Source organism: Numenius arquata, chromosome 19 (genome assembly GCF_964106895.1).
Source record: "Numenius arquata chromosome 19, bNumArq3.hap1.1, whole genome shotgun sequence".
NCBI classification, from domain to species: Eukaryota; Metazoa; Chordata; class Aves; order Charadriiformes; family Scolopacidae; genus Numenius; species Numenius arquata.
In genome coordinates, this window is record NC_133594.1 from 2,631,170 (window position 1) to 2,644,919 (window position 13,750).

Consider the following 13,750-nt stretch of genomic DNA (forward strand, 5'->3'; position numbering starts at 1 on the left):
AAAACAGGGCTGGGGAGTGACCACCCCTCCCTGGGTACCCCAAGACACCCCCCTTGTCCTCCTCACATCCCCATGAAAGGCACTGGGGGAGCAGGGCTCGCCGTGGACCCACACATGGGTGGGGGGTTTGGTGCCCCCGGCGCAGACCCTGCTGCTGCCGATGGGCATTGGGGTGCTATGGGGGGTAATTGGGGTGCTCATCGCCCCCCCTCCACGCTCCCTCTCTTGCAGAGATTATGCACGATGTGATCCGGAAAGTGAAGAAGAAGGGTGAATGGAAGGTGAGCACCTAACCCTGGGGGTGCCTGGAGAGGAGGAGAAGGAGGAGGGTGGGGAGGAGGAAGCAGGGGAGGGGGTGTAGGTGTGGGCAGGGAGCCCCCCAAGACTGGGGAAGGGGTGGGGAGGGACAGGTCCCTGGTTGCCCCCCGGCTGACAGCTGCTCTCCCCAGGTGCTGGTGGTGGACCAGCTCAGCATGCGCATGCTCTCCTCCTGCTGCAAGATGACCGACATCATGACAGAGGGCATAACGAGTGAGTACCAGCTCCCAGCCCTCTCCCAAAAACCTCAGTGTAGGAAGGGGACCCTCAAAGGCACCTCCAGCCTGGCACAAGCCGGTCGGGGTGGTGGCACGGCCCCCACCTAGCCCCATCCCACTCGGGATGGAGGATGCGCTGCCCCCCGTTGCTCATGGCCAACTGTCTCAGTGCCAGGCTGATGTTTCACAGCCTCCCTCCTTGCCTGCTGGGGACACCTTGTCTCCTGGCAGTCTCTCAGGCCGAGGAGGAGACCAGATGTTGGTTTATGTCAGCCCTATAAATAGCTCCCCGCAGCACTCGGGAAGGAGAAGGAAACCCCAGACTGTGCACTGGGAGGTGTTCGGGGTGGCGGGGGTTTGCCCCAGCCTGGGTACCACCAGAGCATCACCCCTGGGCGGTCCCCTCTGGCAGAGGGATGTGAGAGTAAACCAAGGCACGGGAGCACACAGACAAATCCACTGCCCCCCCCCCCCGCCCCTAGGACCTTGCCAGGCACCCACACACACAGCCCCAGTGGGGCACCGTGGGGCTGGGATGGGGTGGGGACAGCCCCTGCCCCACTCCCCGGGGGGTGGAGATGAGTGGCTGGGGATGTTTTGGACATGGAGGGGTTGGCAGGGCTGGTCCTGTGCTGCCCTGGGCATATCCAACAACCGAGTGTTGTGTCGCAGCTGAGTATCCCTGGGATATCCAACAACCCCACGTCACTGAGTGTCCCTGGGGTATCCAACAACCCCACGTCGCTGAGTGTCCCTGGGGTATCCAACAACCCCGTGTAGCCGAGTGTCCCTGGGGTATCCAGCACCCCCACGTAGCTGAGTGTCTCTGGGATATCCAACAACCCCACGTAGCCAAGTGTCCCTGGGGTATCCAGCAACCCCACGTAGCTGAGTGTCTCTGGGATATCCAACAACCCCATGTAGCCAAGCGTCCTTGGGATATCTAACAGCCCCGTATAGCCGAGTGTCCCTGGGATATCTAACAACCCCGTGTGGCCGAGTGTCCCTGGGGTATACAACAACCCCATGTGGCCGAGTGACCCTGGGGTATCCAGCAACCCCATGTGGCCGAGTGTCCCTGGGGTATCCAACAACCCTGCATGGCTGAGCGTCCCTACCCGCACCTGACCTTGCCATGGTCCTTTTTCCCGCCCCCCCCCAGTTGTGGAAGACATCAACAAGCGCCGGGAGCCGCTGCCCAGCCTGGAGGCCGTCTATCTCATCACCCCCTCCGAGAAGGTGAATACGGGGTGTGGGGATGTGGCTGGGGGGAGGCGGGGAGGTGCCCACCCTGAGATGGTGTCTTGGCACTAGGTGTGGTGGACCATAGGTGCAGATCTTCCCCTGTGCCAGGAGGGGGGACCCTGGGTGACCCTGCCGGGATGCCCGTGATGCCACCCAGCTGGTCTCTTCTCTCTTGCAGTCCATCCACTCCCTCATCAACGACTTCAAGGATCCCCCCACCTCCAAGTACAGAGCTGCCCACGTCTTCTTCACTGACTGTGAGTACCCGGAGGGGAGGGAAAGTCCTTGTCACTAAAACATGTAAGCAGGCGGGGATGGAGGGATGCAGGGATGCTGAGCGCTACCCTCCTCCTCCTCCTCCCCTTGCAGCCTGCCCCGATGCCCTCTTCAACGAGCTGGTGAAATCCCGTGCCGCCAAGGTCATCAAAACCCTGACGGAGATCAACATTGCCTTCCTCCCCTCCGAGTCCCAGGTGAGGATGGGCTGGGGACTGTCCCCCCTAGGGTGGTCCAAGGGATGGGATAGCTTGGGGGGGGATGCTCCGGGTCCTTCTCCAGCCCATCAGGGTTTGTGTAACAGCCTCGTACCCCTCTCCCCCGGCCGGCTCCTCGTCCCCTGCTAGGTTCTGCCTCCCTGTCTCCTTCGATTACTTCTCAGGGCTGATCCGCCGCTGGGGATTTAGCAGGCGCCGTGCTTTGGCCCTGTGCTGGCAGCCACATTAGCATCCCCCCCCCCTGGCACAGCCCCCCAGCCAAGGGCGCTGCGGAGCCGACCCTGTGCCATCTGCCCCTGCTGGGGACTTGGGGGCGAAGGGAACAGATGGTACCAGACCCACACGGTGCCATTAACCCTTTGAGGCTCAGCATTTCTGGGGAGAAAAACAGGCAGGAGATGAACTCTCGGCATCTCTACGCGCAGCCAAACTGGCTTCTGGTCCTCACTGGTGGCGCTGCCAGGGAGCAGCATGTCCCCACTTGTCCCTGGGTCTCTGGTTCCCTGCCTAGGAGCAGGTGACTGCTGTGGACAGAGGGGTCTTCTGCCTTTTCTGCTCACCCTGGGGGCTACGCATGGGTAGGGACTGTGCCATGGAGGGCATCGGGGTCTGGAGCTGGCAGCGAAAAACCCAAGAGATGCCCTGAGCATCAGTGAGCTCCAGCTGCCCCGTCCCAGGCTCAGCTGGGGACCTTCATCTGGGGTTGAATCTGGTTTCCAAACCCACTGAGGTGTCCTGCGGGGCCCGCTCTCCTCCGGATGCCCCCCCGCATCCCCTCTAACCTCCTTCCCGCTGCACCTCCCAGGTTTACTCCCTGGATTCAGCCGACTCCTTCCAAAGCTTTTACAGCCCCCACAAGGCCCAGATGAAGAACCCCATCCTGGAGCGCCTGGCAGAGCAGATTGCCACGCTGTGTGCCACGCTGAAGGAGTACCCGGCCGTGCGGTACAGGGGGTAAGGGCAGCGCGGTCGGCAGCCCCCCAGGGACCTGTCCTCACCCCCAGCAGTGCGGCAGAGCCGGGGCCATGCCAGCCATGGGGCATGGTTGAGACCATGCTGTGTCTGGTGCTGGTGGGGGCATGGAGATGGAGGAGATGGTGGGACGGACAGACACCCATCCTTAGTGTAAAAACAGGCTCAGACTTGAAGAACCGGGAAGGTTGGGACCCTAAAATCCAAGTGGCACCAAGACAAAGCAGAGCACCCCATGGAGAGGTGGAAATGGGCACCAAAACCTGCTCAGGCCCCTCCTCTCCCATGAGCCAAAGACATTGCACAGGGAAACCAGCAGCTCCTCTCCATCCCATGCTGGTGAGAACCAGCCGCCCCAGGGATCTGACCTCTCCTCCTGCCTCCTCCAGGGATTACAAGGACAACGCCATGCTGGCACAGCTCATCCAGGACAAGCTGGACGCCTATAAGGCTGATGACCCCACCATGGGAGAGGTGAGGAGGGATGGTCCTGGCAGCCCTGGGGGATGATGCTCGGGTGATGCTTCACTCCATGTGGCAGTTGCAGACCCCAAGCGGGGACTCCAAAATGGCCCCAGCTTCTCCCGAGTGCCTGTGGGGCTGATGACTCCCCCTGGCTCTGCAGGGTCCGGACAAGGCTCGCTCCCAGCTCCTCATCCTGGACCGCGGCTTTGACCCCGCTTCACCGGTGCTGCACGAGCTGACCTTCCAGGCCATGAGCTACGATCTGCTGCCCATCGAGAATGACGTCTACAAGTGAGTGCGGGGCTGCCGTCCCCATGACCCCTGCCTTGGCCCCCTCGAGTGGGAGTTGGAAGCTCAGGCATGAAGCCTAAGCCTCAGCATCCCTTCATCCATCAAAAGTTGGGAGACACCATTCCTGCCTGCAGCCTAATTGCAGGATTGAGGCACAAGGGGCTTTTCTACCCTTCAGCCCTTGCTGCTTCCCAACATTTAGCAGCTGAAGGGGTACAAGAAGGCGAGACGTAAAACTGAGTTGAAGTATCTTCACCCCGTTGCCGGCAGAGCCAAGAGCCCCCATGTCCCCCCATCTCCCTAGAGCCCGGGCAGTGAGGGGACCCCACTGTGTCACTCCCTGTCCTCTTCCCAGGTACGAGACGAGTGGCATCGGGGAAGCCCGGATTAAGGAGGTTCTCCTGGACGAGGACGATGACCTGTGGGTCACCTTGCGCCACAAACACATCGCCGAGGTGTCCCAGTGAGTGTCCCTGCAGGTGGTTTGCCACCTGGGGTTGGATGTCAGCTTGGCATTGCCACCCACCCCACTGTTAGGGTCCCCTCCCCACTGATGGCTGTGTCCTCCTTCTCTCCCCAGGGAGGTGACCCGGTCCCTGAAGGAGTTTTCTTCAAGCAAGAGGATGAACACAGGCGATAAGGTGACCTGGGGATGGGCACCGAGCTGGGGATGGGCACACGGGGGGCTCAGCAGTGGGCTGGCACGTGGCAGAGTCTCCTGGGGACACCCGATGGGGACCTCTGCAAAGGGCCAAGGGTGCTCAGGTCCCTGATGGGGGGTGATGGCTGCGGGGTGCCGGCCCCACACCTGGGACTGGGGAAGCAGGGTACCTTGGGAGACCACTGTGCCACAGGGGTCAGCTTGTCCCTGGCACGGGGTCTGTGCCCATCCCACAGTGGCTGGCCCTGTCCCCGGCCAGTTTCTTTGTGGAGACCCCGAGTGGGTGGCAGTGAGGGGACCCCGGTGGAAATAGGATCCAGAAGTTGAAAGCAGCATCTCAGCTTCCACTGAGTGCACGGGGATCCCGGAGGAAGGTCCTGGAGGGGTATTTCCCCCCCCGACACTCCAGTTTGCAGGGCTGCAGACCCCCTCCCTGCCCCTCAGCCGCAGCAGAGGAGACCTGGCAATGCCACAGCAGGTGTCACCAAACCCCCACGAGGGACCCACATGGGGACAGAAGTCCTTGGCAGGGTCATCCCTTCTCTGCTCATGGTCCCTAAGTCCCCGAGGGTGAGTGACCATGTCCCCTTCCCTCACAGACCACCATGAGGGACCTGTCCCAGATGCTGAAGAAGATGCCACAGTACCAGAAGGAGCTCAGCAAGGTATGAGGAGGGGGGAGAAGGTTCCTGCAGAGTGGCTGTTGCTGAGCCTGTCCAGGGAGGAGGTGATGGCAGCTCTCCCTGAAGGGTCCCTGGCTGCCGGTGGGGACATGGTGGTGGCACGGGGACCTTCGGCTGCTGCCAGCACTGCGAGGGTGACTGCACCACTTGTGTCTCCCCAGTACTCAACCCACCTGCACCTGGCTGAGGACTGCATGAAGCACTACCAGGGCACGGTGGACAAGCTCTGCAGAGTCGAACAGGTACCGGCTCCCCCAGCCCCACATCTCCTCCCCACATTGCCACGGGGACAACTGGGGCCGGCAGCTCCTGCCCCACAGCTCAGCACTGATGAGTTACATGTGTTCTCTGCAGGACTTGGCCATGGGCACTGATGCAGAAGGCGAGAAGATCAAGGACCCCATGAGGGCCATCGTCCCCATCCTGCTGGATGGGAACGTCAGCACCTACGACAAGATCCGCATCATCTTGCTCTACATCTTCCTGAAGAATGGTGAGGAGGAGAGCTGGGCAGGGGTGGGCAAGACGTGCAGGGAGCTCCAGGTGGCAAAAAGCTCGGGGTTTGGCCAACATGAGCCAGATGGAAAAGCTTAGTCCTGTCTCCCCAACTGCCACCAAGCCGGATGTCCTAAGGTGATGATGGAGGGGCTGTGTCCCTGTCGAGAGACGTTTCTCAGGAGGACACCACCTCCCCGTTGCGTTTCCAGGTATCACCGAGGAGAATCTGAACAAGCTGATCCAGCACGCTCAGATCCCAGCAGAGGACAGTGAGATCATCACCAACATGGCCCACCTTGGGGTGCCCATCATCACAGATGTGAGTGTCCACCTCCCGCTCCCCACAGCCTTCTGGTAGCCCCTCGGGAGAACCATGGCACCCGTGCTGCTCTGGGAACCGTGTATCCCTTGGGATGTCCCCAGCACCCCTCTGGGGTGGCCCTGGTCCCACCACCCATGTCTCAGGGTGTCCCTGTGCTCTTTCTGCCCAGTCCACCCTGCGCCGCCGGAGCAAGCCGGAGCGGAAGGAGCGGATCAGCGAGCAGACCTACCAGCTCTCCCGATGGACCCCCGTAATTAAGGACATCATGGAGGTGAGCCAGCAAGGACAGGGACAGGGGACGGAGTAGGGGACCTCAGCACTGCCCAGGAGGGGACCTGCAGAGAGCTGGCTCCTTCCAGCGCAAACCCTGGCACCTCTGCCCGACACGTGCCCTCCAGGCTGCTTGCTGCCTGCCAGTGCCACAAGGTTGGGATGATTTGGGAGGTTTTCCTGGTCCTGCCACAAGGTTGGGATGTCTGGGGAGGTTTTCCTGGCCCCAGGTGGCTTGCACAGCCCTGGCCAGGCTCGTGTGGCATCCCCGCTCCCTGTGCCACACTGGGCATGGCTGGGTGGCCTCGTCACAGTGTTGCCCACATCCCAGCAGAGCAGGGGGACAGGCACAGAGCCAAAAAGTGATTTTCTCCAGGCACCACCTTCCTCCTGCCCCGCTCCCTCCCGACCACCCCTCGCATGGGAGCTGCCTCCCGGGGTTTGCCCGCAGCCAGGGGGATCCCAGGCACTGAGGCTGCACCCAAATGTGGACATTTCCCACCTGCCTGGACAGACAGACCCCAGAGCCACATTTCGGGTAGCAGGGAGGACGTCACTGCTGTTCAGTGCCACCTCTGCTCCCAGCTCCCATGATTTCCAAGATTTCTTGCCTTTCTCTACCACAGCCTGTGCAAACCCTCCCAGGCTGGCTTTAGGCACCCCTAAACCTCATCCCCAGGCCCAAAGGGGACTCCACAGGGAGGTGACATCTCACCAGCATCTTACGGAGAGCGTTAACTGCCCCCGCCCCGATGAAAACAAGGGCAAGGTCCCTTACCCCAGACTTGGATTGCAGGTGTGAAGCCCCCAGCTCATTGCCCTGAGCTTCCCAGGAAAAGATGAGTCTTTATCTCCCCCCCTCAACCCTACCTTCACAGACACCCCCAACCTCAGGATGAGCCTCACCCCATACCCCACGCTGCAACCCCCATGTGCTGCCCCTGCCCCACAGCAGCCAAGCAGCACCCTCCTCCCCCCAAGTGCACCCCATTCTGGGAACACAGCCAGATAGTTCCAAAAAGTAAGGCCATGCAAATATATGCAAATGAACCCTGCCCCAGTTGGCCCAATCCTCCTGGGCATAGCCCTGCAGAGGGGCTCTGGGGCCAGGGCTCCTTGCTGACCCCCCCCCCCCCCCCCAACCCCCCCCCGGGGCTCTCTGCCCGCAGGATGCCATCGATGACAAGCTGGACACCAAACACTACCCGTACATCTCCACCCGCTCCTCCGCCTCCTTCAGCACCACTGCCGTCAGGTGGGTACCCTATACATTAGCACGTATATATACATTAGCACCTATATCTCCGCTCTGGCGAGACCCCACCTGGAGCACTGCATCCGTCTCTGGGGTCTCAACACAGGAAGGACATGGACCTGTTGGAGCAGGTCTGGAGAAGGGACACGAAGATGCTGCAAGGGCTGGAGCTCCTCTGCTGTGAGGACAGGCTGAGAGAGTTGGGGGGGTTCAGCCTGGAGAAGAGAAGGCTCTGGGGAGACCTTAGAGCCCCTTCCAGTCCCTAAAGGGGCTCCAGGAGAGATGGGGAGGGACTCCTGATCAGGGAGGGGAGCCATAGGACGAGGAAGGAAGGGGGAATCTCTCAGGGAGGGAGATTGAGATGAGATCTGGGGAAGAAATTCTTTGCTGTGAGGGTGGTGAGAGCCTGGCGCAGGTTGCCCAGAGAAGCTGTGGCTGCCCCATCCCTGGAGGGGTTCAAGGCCAGGTTGGAGGGGGCTTGGAGCAACGTGGTCTGGTGGGAGGTGTCCCTGCCCAGGGCAGGGGGTGGGACTGGATGATCTTTAAGGTCCCTTCTGACCCAAACCATTCTATGATTCTATATATCACCATTCTTACCCATCCCTCACCTGCCCGGAGGGGCCGTGTCCGTCAGCGGGTGTTTGAGCTGCTCAGGTCATTCAAGCATTCCGTGCCTCGGTTTCCCTTCCTGTAACAGAGAGTTGCTGGAAAGCAGGGCTTTTAACTGCTCTAGCAGCAATTTGAGAGCTAATTAATACGTGCTTTAGCTCAGATGCGAACTCAACGCGCTGTTTGTTGCCGAGCATCCTCCTGCCCACCCTTCATCCCCCTCCTCTTCCTCTCCCTAGTGCCCGCTACGGCCACTGGCACAAGAACAAGGCCCCCGGCGAGTACCGCAGCGGCCCCCGCCTCATCATCTTCATCCTGGGCGGCGTCAGCATGAACGAGATGCGCTGTGCCTACGAGGTGACGCAAGCCAGCGGCAAGTGGGAAGTGCTAATAGGTGAGTGGGGGCCGGGGCCGGACCCCCGCGCCCCGTCGCGCTGGCTGCTCATCCCACACTCCCACCGCCATCCTGCCAAATCCCCGGCTCCAGAGGACCGCGGGAGAGGGAACTCTGCGGAAAGGTCTTCTCCTGCCGCCTGCTGTCACCCCCCGTGTCCCCCCCTGACACAGGGGCGGGATGTGTCCTTCCACCCATCCATGGTTTTGCTCCTGGTTTTCCTCTCTCTGGCTGGTTCTGGTCCAGCGGAGCTGGGTGAAAGGGGAGGGGGCTTTGCAGCTTGAGTTGCTCCCGTCCCCCCCGTGTTGCACGCTCGTCCTCGGGGTAAAAAAATGAGAAAAAGGGAGAAAAAAGGAAATAAAGAGGCGTGCAACACCGCACCCCAGCCTCCCTGTGCGTGCAACGGGAGATGCACTTTCCTGTTGCATAGACACGGCGTGTCTGGTTGCATGTGCAACACAACAGGAGATGCGTTTTCCCGTTGCACACGCGCTGCGTGTCCTGTCACACGCATGTGCAACGGGACATGCCTTGCATGCTCGGTCTCGGCACCCCTGGCTGCGCTCCCGGAGGAGCCGTGGGTCAGGTGTGGAGGACCTGGTGGAATTCCTGCCAGATGTTAGCAAAGAGCTTTTAGGTCCCCTAAAATTCCCTCAGGGAAGCACAGCTGGATACACACCGTGTAGGGCAGGGGCAGGAGCCCCTCACCGTCTCATCCGGTCCCTGGATCCTCACCTGGGACGCCTCTTGCCGGCATCTCATCTGCTCCTTGTGTTCCCTTGGGAGCAGAACCCCCCTTTCCATCATCTCCCACAGCCCCCAGCTGTGTGTGTGTCCCCGCCATTGGACTCACCACCACCATCCAGCTCCATCCCGCCTCTTGCCCATCTCATCCCGTGTCTCTCCGTGGACCATCCATCCCCTGCATGCGCCTACGATGCTCCGGGTGGCAACCACGTCCTTCCTCACCCCGAAAAATGGGGGTGTGTGGTGGGGGGGAGGATCTTGGCGCAGCCGTCAGCCCCGCTCTGTTCTCCCGCAGGTTCTACTCACATTCTCACTCCCACCAAATTTCTCATGGACCTGAGGCACCCCGACTTCAGGGACTCCACTAGGGTATCATTTGAGGATCAGGCTCCAGCAATGGAGTGAGCCAAAGAAACCAAGTAAAGGCAGCTTACTAACGAAAAAAGAAACTCTTCCTCCCCGAAGGGTTTTCTTTGATTCTTCCGTTCCTCCTTTCTTTAATTATTATTTTGGGTTTCGTTTCCGTTTGGTTCTCTGATAAGAAAATGCTTGCGGTTCCTCCTTCCAGGTGGAAAAGCATCCAGTGCCGCTCCATCATCCTTCTGCCATGTCTCTTGGCCGGACCTGGCCGGCTCCTTCATGCCATGAGTTCCCCCCTCGCCGGGGCCGGAGGGGCCGGGGCCAGCGGGTCGGGGTCCTCCCTGCCTGGCAGAGGTGTCCTGGGGCCGGGCAGGGGGACGGAGCACCCCAGGCTGCTGCCTGCAGCGGGGACCAGGGGTTCAGTGCCCAGGGGAGAGCGGGCAGTGGTGGGTACATGGGGAAGACACCCGACGCGTGTCCCCTCTGGTCCCCCACGGCTGGGGGCTGCTGTGACCCCCCAATTCCAGGCTGTGATGGGGCTGAAGAGAGAAGGCTCCGGGGAGACCTTAGAGCCCCTTCCAGTCCCTAAAGGGGCTCCAGGAGAGATGGGGAGGGACTCTTGATGAGGGAGGGGAGCCATAGGATGAGGGAGAACGGTTTTAAACTGAAAGAGGGGAGATTGAGATGAGATCTGGGGAAGAACTTCTTTGCTGTGAGGGTGGTGAGAGCCTGGCCCAGGTTGCCCAGAGAAGCTGTGGCTGCCCCATCCCTGGAGGGGTTCAAGGCCAGGTTGGACGGGGCTTTGAGTGACCTGGTCTGGTGGGAGGTGTCCCTGCCCAGGGCAGGGGGTGGCACTGGATGGTCTTTAAGGTCTCTTCCAACCCAAACCGTTCTGTGACTTTATGATTCTATGAAATCCTGAGTCGATGGGGAAGCTCAGGTTTGCTCTGGTTGCCCTTGGATGGGCAGGATCCCCCTGACATTGGTGACCCCCAAATGCCGTGCTGGGGTTTAGCTGCTGGTGGCTTTGCTGGTGAGATCCGTCGTGGCATCCCCTTGTGCCACCGCTGCCGTGTGGTGGCCCGCACAGGGCCAGGGATGCTGCAAGAGTGGCACGGTGGCCTGGAGGGCAGGAGCCAGGTTGCAGGCAGCGTGGCCAGGAGCTGCCACTGGTCCGTGCCAGGGGGCCATCAAGAAAGGGACAGCAGACGGCGAGAGCCCTTTTCCTCCTCCTCTCCCTCCCATTCCCCTCCCAATCGCCTCCGTCACCCAGCGATGCTCCGGGAGGAGCCCGGGGACCCGCAGAAGGTCCCTCCGTGCTCAGATGCTGCCTCCTGCATCCCCAACGGCTCCAGGAGCCACCCTGCTGGCCACGACCCTGCTGCACGGGCACCCCTCGGCCCCCCCCTCATCCCACCCAGCCCCACACATCTCCTTCATTCCTCCTTTTCCATTCTTTTCCCGTTATCCTCACCCCACAAACTTCCCCCCCCCCCCTTCCCATAGACGTACATTTTCCTCGCAAGCATTTCCACCGGCCTCAACGAGGCGGGGGGGGACCGGGGGACAGCGGGGCCGGTGGCCGGGGCGCAACAGCGGGGGGGTGTCCCGAAGCCATCACTGATGCCACCCCTCCCCTCCCCGCCCCCTTCCCTTTCCTCTGCCCCCGCAGGGTCCACGCACATCCTCACCCCACAGAAACTGCTGGACACGCTGAAGAAACTCAATAAAACAGAGGAAGAAAGCAGCAGTTAAGAGGAAACGCCGCCACCGACTCGATGCCGAATTCCCCTTCCCCGGCGGGTGCCCGGCCCGGGGGGGGCGATCCTGCCCCCCAGCCCCCGGCATGGCCCAGCTTTCTCTCTTGTTCTTGTGTTGAACCCCCACCACCTCCCTCTCTCTCCCCTCCCGCTGCCTTCCCCATCTCATTTTATCCACAGGGAGGGGACAACAGCCGAAAAAAAGAAAAAAAAAAATTAATATATTAAGAAAAACGGATGCATTGTGTTTAAAAGAGGAAAAGAGCAAAAAAATAATACCTATATATTTGTAGCTGCAGCTGTTTGAAGCGCCCAGATGCTCATTGCTGAGTAACCCATCTGCCCATTGCTAGCGAATGATGGTGTCAAAAAAACGACAGAAAAACCCTTTTTCCAAAAGTTTCGCTCCTCACTGGGGTCCTGTGTGGACGGACGGACGGACAGACGCACCACCATCACTCCAGGGCTGGGCTCTCGCTCCCAGCCTGGGGAGGGGGGGGGGGCTCCCCACCGCCCTCTCCTCTCCCTCATCTTCTCGGGGTGCTCCCACCAGATGTGCACGCCGACATCTGGCATGGGGAAGGGGGGGTGTGGGGGGTGTGGGGGGGATGCACCCGGGATGCTTCACGCTGCGGCGATTCCCATGTGAAAAAAAAGGGACCAAAAATGGTCAAAACCTGGAGATGGGGCCCCTTTGCTTGCACGGCTGCTCTTCTGCCCCGCTGCAGCCCGGCCTCCCCTTCTCTGGATATTCCTTAAAATACATATATATATATATAAAAACAATAAAAGTTTATTTTTTTATATATATATATACATATATATATATACATATATTTCTCCATCCATCCCCCCACGGAAGCTCGACCTCCCCGTGCCCGGCTCCGCTCGTGTCGTCCCGTGGTGAAGCGTTTCTGAGCGTGCCGTCACCCCGAGGTCCCCCCCCAGCCCCAACCCTCCGGGCCCCCCCCCCGCCCCCTTCCCTCTGGACTCTGTGTATATTAATGACTGTGTCTCGTGACGTTCTTACAAGCTTGGTGTATAGTGATTTAACCAAACCTCTGATTTTAGTTGGTTTTGGGTTGGTTTTTTTTTTATTTTCCACCCAAGGATTGCCCCCCCCCCCCCCCCGCCATTAGATGCACTGCAATATTTTGGGGTCCATCATTTTGTTCTCTCCCCCTGAAGGCTGTGACCCCCTTTTCCTTCCCCAAAATCTCTCTTTCTTGCCTCGTTGGTGGTTAGTTCCCCCCCCCCCCCCGCCTTCCTTTCCCTCCCCGTCTGTTCCTTGCCCATAAAGTTAAATATATATTTTTAGGGCAAAGGCTGTATCATTGCACTGATATTTGTTGGTTCCCCCTTGGTCCTCCCGCCCTGTTTGAGTTCCTTCTCGGTTTAGCAATGCAAATGCTTCAGGATCTTGTATGTTGGACATTATTATTATTTTTTTTTTTTTTCTGTTACAGTTATTTATATAAAAAATAATTTATCAAAAAGGAAAACTTCAAAAAAAAAAAAAATTAATCTAGTCTGTCTTGGAACTTGTTTACCTTGAAATTACTGGAATCTAAATGTTTGAAAGTGTTGAAGCACAAACATGTATCATCTCTGTATATCTGTTCTTCTGTACTAAAGCACTCGAGTGACTAAATAAAAGCGATCTCCATCCCTAGTGCAACCGGGGCCGTGCCGTGCCGCTTCCTCGGGGGGGATATTCTCCCCCAACCCCCAGATGCCTCCAAGGGAAGAGATCTTGAGGCCAACCCCTCTCTCCCCCCCCCGAGAAATGGAAGAAAATCCCCCCAAACCAACCGCATTTATTTCCTTCAAAAATAAGCGATTCTCTTAGTACAAAATACCATCCGAATGGCTCTGTTGGTCGTTACAAAATAGGAGAGAGGGAAAAAAACCATCATCTTTGCTCCTGGTTATTGGGAAAACCTCGGGGAGGGGGGACGACACGTTCTTCCCAACCCCTAGATGCCTCCAAGGGAAGAGATCCTGGTGTGGCTGAGGCCAACCCCCCTCTCCCTCCCAAGAAATGGAAGAAAATCCCCAAACCAACCGCATTTATTTCCTTCAAAAATAGGCGATTCTCTTAGTACAAAATACCATCCGAACGGCTCTGTTGGTCGTTACAAAATAGGAGAGATGAAAAAAAAGAACCCCATCATCTTTGCTCCTGGGT

The 13,750-nt window shown here is 59.3% G+C and overlaps 1 protein-coding gene across 2 annotated transcripts; it reads left to right on the forward strand.

Moving 5' to 3' along the window:
* The first annotated feature begins 236 nt into the window (after positions 1-236).
* On the forward strand, positions 237-11,929 carry STXBP1 (syntaxin binding protein 1). Of its 2 annotated transcripts, none has more exons than XM_074161321.1 (18): positions 237-281; positions 450-531; positions 1,699-1,775; positions 1,960-2,038; positions 2,151-2,254; positions 3,081-3,229; positions 3,637-3,721; positions 3,873-4,003; positions 4,359-4,466; positions 4,584-4,644; positions 5,264-5,329; positions 5,509-5,589; positions 5,702-5,840; positions 6,055-6,164; positions 6,337-6,438; positions 7,607-7,692; positions 8,541-8,695; positions 11,475-11,929. In XM_074161321.1, the coding sequence occupies exons 1-18, from the start codon at positions 237-239 to the stop codon at positions 11,555-11,557; spliced, it is 1,743 nt and encodes a 580-aa protein (XP_074017422.1). In that variant the 3' UTR covers positions 11,558-11,929. The 2 variants fall into 2 exon arrangements, with proteins under 2 accessions (XP_074017422.1, XP_074017421.1); XM_074161320.1 differs by lacking the exon at positions 11,475-11,929 and adding an exon at positions 9,738-9,861.
* Positions 11,930-13,750: the final 1,821 nt, after the last annotated feature.

Excerpts from the sequence above, each read along its gene's own strand:
- STXBP1 (XM_074161320.1), top strand. The coding sequence starts at position 237 with ATGCACGATGTGATCCGGAAAGTGAAGAAGAAGGGTGAATGGAAG. Across the intron at positions 6,439-7,606 it reads TAATTAAGGACATCATGGAG|GATGCCATCGATGACAAGCT; the intron begins GTGAGCCAGCAA and ends CTCTGCCCGCAG. Across the intron at positions 8,696-9,737 it reads CAAGTGGGAAGTGCTAATAG|GTTCTACTCACATTCTCACT; the intron begins GTGAGTGGGGGC and ends GTTCTCCCGCAG.